We start from the raw sequence: 6,738 nt of genomic DNA, 5'->3' as shown, positions 1-6,738 counted from the left end.
GAGCAGCATGCTAACAGTTTGTTTGAAAGATATAGTAAAAATTTAATATCATTTAAGACTTTTATTTCATTGTTATATTTTAATTTTACGGTAGGAATACACGCCATTCTTATATGAATTAAACAATTATCTATTATATATAATAATAATTAAAATAATATAATATATAATTTATTTATATATTTTTATTTTCTAGCTAATTTGTGTCGATCTCATTTCTCAATTGGGCGGACAAAACTTAAGCCAATTCAAGAGCAAGTTTGTCGCCTACTTGCCCTATCTTCATTGTAATTAGAGGAGCAATACTAGTTTCCTTTTTTTTTTTTAGTTACTAAATGAACTATACTTGATTAAAATTTCTTTTAGCTTATTTTATTTTATTCCAGCACCGCAATTTTATGATCTTATCCTAGATTGTAAGAAACTTAAGGTATTTTTGTAATGCAATTATTTTACAGGATCATAATGGTTGTATTTCAGATGTCATTCATGACTACTCGGGTCATACTTGGTCTTGGAGCTGCCCTTGCATGTGAGAAGTTAATCTATGTGATCGAACTACATTTTGCTTAAGAGGGAGTGACGTTCCTCAAGATTCCTAAGATTATTATTAAGAAGGATTCTTCTATTGTAATCTCTTGGATTGATAGGCACGGCAACTTCATTCATGGGTATCTAATGAAGATTAGGAGTTTGCTATCCAATATAGTTTAAGCCTTTCATACTCCAAGGGAAGGTAATCAGGTTGTGGATCACCTCGCAAACATGGCATAAGTTGAAGCCAGGTTCTGAAATTTCCCTCTGCTATTACATGGTGGATGCTAGTTCTACTTCATTACTTGATCTATAATATATATTCTACAAACAATATATTCATTGTATTTACCTCTTACTAATAAATAATAAGAATTCTCAATTGGCCAATTACAATTGAAAGTTTCCCTAAATCTCACATGTAACCATGTGATGCAAGGAGTCACATAGTCTTTCTATTTTTCAATGTGTTTACGTTATTGTATGTTTGATAATTCCATTAGTTATCTCACAAATCACCAACAGCCTTCTGTCAATGGTAGAAGCCATCATGGAATTTCAAGAAAGAATGTCTTCTTCAAGTATTTGACCGGGAAAAATCAATTTTTAAATAATTTAATCGTTCGTCAATCGCCATGGAATTGTACGGCCAAGCCAACGGATGCGATGCAGGCTCGCCAAAGGTCCAGCGCTTGAGGCCAGTTTAGTCCCATATCGGGAATGGTGGAAATACGAAGGGCAACCACTAGTATAAGATCAGATGGCTGTGTGACAAGAAGCCATACTTACCTGGACGGGGTTGATGGGTGATCAAGAAGGCCCATGGCCTGGAGCAGCGGCCCTCATTGAACTTAGAGGGAGCGCTGTTCTACCATCTCCCCAAGTGGGAGAGTGGACGTCATAATTTGTGCAAGAGGGGGTACGCGTTCGCGCGGCCCCTGCCAATCCTAATTTTAAAGACATATTAACTTCGTCGCATTGCGTTTACCTTGCATTGTTCTTACGAGGATGAGTGTGGTGGTGAATTATTCCAAGTTTTTGTGTTACGTTTGCATTAGATGCTTCTAAAGTTTGCTGCATTAGATTTAGGCTTGATAAATTGATGAAGGATACACTAAAAAAAATTATATATAATTATATTAATATATTATTGATTTAATTTATTATTTATGTGCTAAAATTTTTAATTATATAGTTATAAAATTTAATTTTTTTAATTTATATTTTAATTTATATATTTAATTTGTATTTATTTTAAAATAAATATGAATATAAATATATTAATATCCAATTTCGATTGGTATACTTTAGCCTATCATAACTCACTGCTCCTTTTCTAGGCACAGAAGGGATCGGGTTGTGACTTTCGTGTCTTTCTCACAGCATTATATGTGGGATCGCGCCTACATAGCTCTTCGAACTATCTGATTCATTAGGTTAAACAGATCTCGAAGTTACAGTTGCCCGGTCCATCGGCGGATCCATGCAAGGGAAGGTGAATTTCTTTTGACGCCTATCCGCTTATACAAGAAGCAACAAAAACCACAATAACCAGTAAACAAATCAATAGTTTATAATAACTATTACAGTTGATAAGCAGATAAATGAGGAAAACAAAACTGCCACAAGTAATAAACCAAGCCACAGGTTCTGGAACTTCACGAAATAAATGGTTTATTGCAGTTATTCGCAGTCGTATACATTCCGTGCTATAGTGATGCATAAGTTACAGATCCAACCTAGTGTTTCCTCAAAAATTAAACACATTAGTCATGTTCCCTGGATACATCAAAGCTTCATTTGTACACTTCTGGTCTAAGGACACCAACATAAGGCAGGTTTCTGTAAAGTTCATCATAATCCATGCCATAGCCAACGACAAAATAATCTGGGCACTGCAAGAGGAAAGACAAGGAGAATCCATCATTTTCAGGAAAATTCAAATTAAGATGAGCATTAAAGTGAAACCTTAGAAAAGTAGTAGTTTTTTTTCTTTTTGGTAAGGGAAAAGTAGTAGTATTTGCAAGCTATGCATGCAAGTAAACATAGAAAAAATTTGGCAGATGCATATAGCAACTTCTTACCTCAAAACCTCGATAAAATTTTCCCTCTCCCACTAGCTTAAAATGAACTTGCCTTCTTGCAGGTTTATCCAGCAAAGTGCAAACAGATACAGAAGATGCTCCTTTTGTTTCCAGGTGTGAAATAAGAGAGGATAGGGTATTTCCTGTGTCTACAATGTCCTCAACCTACAAAAACAAATATTAATTATACAGCAAACCAAGTCATTAAAGCACTTGTTATCTGATCAGGGAAAAGGAAAATCATGGTATAATAGATAAATAAAATAACCACCTCAGAGTTACGATGGTATGCACATGGCATGAGTGCAACTGCCTATGGCATAATGGAATTAATAGGATAGATATATAAAAATTTAAAAAATTTAAAATTCTTGAAAGATGGAAACAGCTGCTACAAAAAATATTCAATTTGTCTAACAGCCAAATTTTACCCATCACGGTATCATAAAAAATGTTCGCTGCTTCAAATTTCAAATTACCAGATCAAGGACAATAACCACATGACAAGTATTTTTACCGTTGGAAAATTCTCAGCTTATCTATCAGTTTAGCAGGCTAGAAAATCATGACAGCATGTAACCACTTGTTCAATGCTAGCACACATTTAGCATCTGTTAAGGAAATAAAGGCTATTTCTGTCACCCATCTTGAATACAACAAACTAATTGCCAAAGCTTTGAAACTTAATTTTTATAACGTGCAGTTAATCTGAACTTAAGGATGAAGCAATAGAAGTAGTTGTCACTTAAAGTAAGGCATCTTTTAACATCACTATGAAAAATTCTAATTTCTCTATGCAAGTTTTCCTAAGCAATAATATCAATTAACTAAACAATAGACACCTCCATCAAATTGCTACGGCAAACTCAAGTATTCATTTTGTATTCAACCATCCTATTGCTCTAAAATTAGAACAATTTTATGGATTGAATCATTCTGTCAATTAGCACAATGAAATCATCCTTTTTTTTCCAGAAAGCATTTTAACCTTTGACTACTCTTTGATAGTTAGGTAGGTGATCTACTTCTTCCACTCAGTTAGGTCCTACCTGAAATCAGTATGGTGACATACAAGAATTGTTTTTTTGATAACACTCAAATGTACAAACTTTACTTCCATATCATTTGATTTTCTCCTTTCGTATATGAAGGAATAATTGAATTAGATTTACTTCCATATCCTTTGATGTTCTCCTTTCTTGGATGAAGGAATAATTGAATTAGATTTTTGTGCTTGCAGGACCATCTAGAGAAAAATTGGAGTACATCTTCAAGGAACATAATTAACCATTAAGGGGAGAGAGAATGACGGAAGAAGAAAAGGAGTTATTGTGCATGGAAGCCCTCCCTCTCACTCTCTTAAGCTACATAGGCCCATGAGGTATTTATTTTTTTCTAAGATAAGACCTCCACCCATAGGAATTATATAGGGGCTAGACTTTTGGAGTCCATCTTCGCATGATCAACTCTGGGAATTTCTATAATATATATAATGTAGTATATAATATATAATATATGGTATATGATATAATAGATAGAAAGATAGAGAGATAAATTGAAATAAGCGAACAATCTCAGTACCACCACTCTTCTTTGTATAAAGAAATGCAACTCCAATGATGTGGTTTGGCCTCAACAACATCAATATAGGATTTGATAATTATACCACCACAAGCAAGGCCTTCATCTCAGCCAAGATCTTGGTTTATTCCAGTATCAAGAACTCCCCAATACAAATATACATAAATATTGGTCAATATAAATTGATAAAATCTTAGATATCTGCAAATATTTTCCAATCATTTCTTTACTTCCTTAAATAATTTTTTAAGCTACTAACTTTTGTAATCAATGTTCAGGTGTAGATGGTAATCTTGGATTTATCCTGTTGGCTAGGATTTAGATATCTTGGTCCTAAAATATTTGAAAAACCTCAATTGCCTCCAAATTTTCCCACTTGTTGTTATCGTCTCGGACAAAAACCAGATCTTGGCTCATCTTGTCTCGGTAATATATGGGGATTTGAAAACGATTTAAGACCTAGATCATGAACCTATGAGCTGATAATTAACAAACTCACCTACCGTATACAAACCCGAACGAATTCACAGAATTTAATGATGCTCCAGCCATCATAAACTTGCATTTCAGCCCAACAAGATAAAGTGATCGGGCATGTTTTATGATTTTTTGCAACACAGAGTTTTAAAACTTTGCATCTGAACTCGTGAAAATCCCTTACTCTGATTGATCCATTGATCCTCAATCAGCTCCATAACCAGCTATCCTCAATCATGTCTTTCTTTCATCCCAAAAAGGGAATCCTCCCTTCTATCTACCTGGATAGTCTTTGTATCTTGAAGTTCCTACACTAACCCAGTATTAATTCCTGCTCTTTCCTCTATACCGTGTGTTTTCCAAGTATTAATTAGAGATATACTATGACAATTTCAAACTTGTGGCAGTGCACCTGCTAAAACACGGATAAATTGTTCATCTAGCAGTTCTATAATTGAAAGGAGCTACCTTTCTGGTTCTGTAAGTAAAGTAGTCATATTTTGTTGATCATTCATTGATATGATGAACTGATGACATCAAGCGAAACAGAACAAGAAAGACTCCAGGGATCTACACCAAGGGATCATACCAAAATCACGTGTTTGCCGCCGATATCGATCTTGAGGTCGCTGGAGATCCTGGGAACGCCACTGGACTCCGTCCCCGACCCATACGACTCGGCCCGGATGAAGTCGACAGCGACGGGCAAAGTAATCTTCCTCACGATGTCGGCGATGAAGAGGAAGGCCCCCGTGGCGACCCCGACGACGACTACAGGGACCGGGGACCCCCTGAAGTCGTCGGAGATCTGCGAGGCGAGCTCGGCGACGCGGCCGGAAATCTCCTCCTCCGTCCACAGGACCCGCTCGATATTGGCATCGGAACCCATGGGACCGAGCGAGGGACGGCAGCGGAAGGCGGAAGCCTAGAATCTCTAGGGCTTATCATTTTGAAATCCCGATGCGCGACCACCGCTCGAATAGGAAACAACGAAGGGGAAAAAATTCAAGGCGACGAATCCGGAGGAATGTGGGCAAAGGAAAGTGGGTTGCCGTCAAATCTTGATTCCATAAACGAAAAGGATGTAAAAAAAATAATAATCTATTAATAAAAATATACTTACACGCTATCCAAGTTTCCATACAGAGAGAGATGCACGTGAGAGTTGCACGTGCAAATACATATACGAGAGAGGATGTAGGGAAAGGAAAATATGAAAAATATAATTGATTATATTAAAGAAATTTGCTAAATTATTGAGTAATAACTTATTATTTGATCCATAATATATAATGTTTGAGCAGTGATTGAGGATGTGAACTTTGAAGTTGGTGCAGAATTAAATGTTGTGGTGGCTGAGTTTCAAAATTATTGGATTTCTGATAGTGATGCAGCTGGTTGTGCTCATGCGATCATAGTGTGAGCAGCCATTGTACCAAAAAATAAAATTATTAAATTTTTTAAAAAAGAATGGTGGTGCTATGAATAATTTGAAAATTGACAAAGTGCTACTTGTGAATGCATGTAAAACTAATGCACTCTATTTGAAATTATTAGCACGTGATCTCCCTCTTGGCTAAAATTAATAATGTTGAGCATTCTTTCATTCAAATCTAGTAGAAGGACACGATGTTTATGGGACTTGTAGTGATTGGTAGGGCAAGAACGGATGCTAATGTCTAAGATGGTTGAACAAATGCAATGATAAGTATGCAGCCATTTATATGAGTGCACTAGCACTCTTATTAAAAAAATAATATTTGAAATGGAGAAAATAACAAATGAATAAACATGGAAGATATTATAAAGATAAATGGGTAAGATATAATGAGTAGTTTATAATATACAACAATCAATATAACAAGATTAAAACCTATTATGTTAGATGATCATGAATAAGAATACCAAGAGTCCTAGATGAAGGCATAAAGAGCTCTTGGAAGAGACCTTGCCAACCTTGAAATACTCTTGACATGGTCATTGGTTTGTCTGTCACTTCCCAGAAATTTATACAAGATGTTGCTCTGGACCTGCAATGGCTACATGGTTCAATTTAAAAAGA

At 35.6% G+C, this 6,738-nt stretch overlaps 1 protein-coding gene and 1 non-coding gene across 2 annotated transcripts; one reads left to right on the top strand and one right to left on the bottom strand.

The window, feature by feature from the left end:
- The first annotated feature begins 1,315 nt into the window (after positions 1-1,315).
- Positions 1,316-1,475, top strand: LOC113462905 (U1 spliceosomal RNA). The gene has a single exon (XR_003386222.3). It is a non-coding gene; the product is annotated as a U1 spliceosomal RNA (small nuclear RNA).
- A 707-nt stretch (positions 1,476-2,182) lies between these two features.
- On the bottom strand, positions 2,183-5,691 carry HGPT (Hypoxanthine-guanine phosphoribosyltransferase). The gene is made up of 3 exons (XM_008795265.6): positions 5,266-5,691; positions 2,619-2,783; positions 2,183-2,429 (listed from the first exon to the last, which is right to left on the bottom strand). Exons 1-3 carry the CDS (start codon positions 5,563-5,565, stop codon positions 2,331-2,333), a joined length of 564 nt encoding a protein of 187 aa, XP_008793487.1. The 5' UTR covers positions 5,566-5,691; the 3' UTR covers positions 2,183-2,330.
- Between the last annotated feature and the right edge of the window lie 1,047 nt (positions 5,692-6,738).

The sequence above is a fragment of the Phoenix dactylifera genome, chromosome 5 (assembly GCF_051530095.1).
Source record: "Phoenix dactylifera cultivar Ajwa chromosome 5, Ajwa_hap1_PhDact_Kaust_v1.1, whole genome shotgun sequence".
NCBI classification, from domain to species: domain Eukaryota; kingdom Viridiplantae; phylum Streptophyta; class Magnoliopsida; order Arecales; family Arecaceae; genus Phoenix; species Phoenix dactylifera.
This window is presented reverse-complemented; position numbering and strand designations above follow the sequence as displayed.

Coding starts and splice junctions, on each gene's coding strand:
- HGPT (XM_008795265.6), bottom strand. CDS start 5,565: ATGGGTTCCGATGCCAATATCGAGCGGGTCCTGTGGACGGAGGAGGAG. Junction 2,784..5,265: donor GCGGCAAACACGTGATTTTG/GTATGATCCCTT, acceptor TTGTTTTTGTAG/GTTGAGGACATTGTAGACAC. Junction 2,430..2,618: donor AATTTTATCGAGGTTTTGAG/GTAAGAAGTTGC, acceptor TTCCTCTTGCAG/TGCCCAGATTATTTTGTCGT.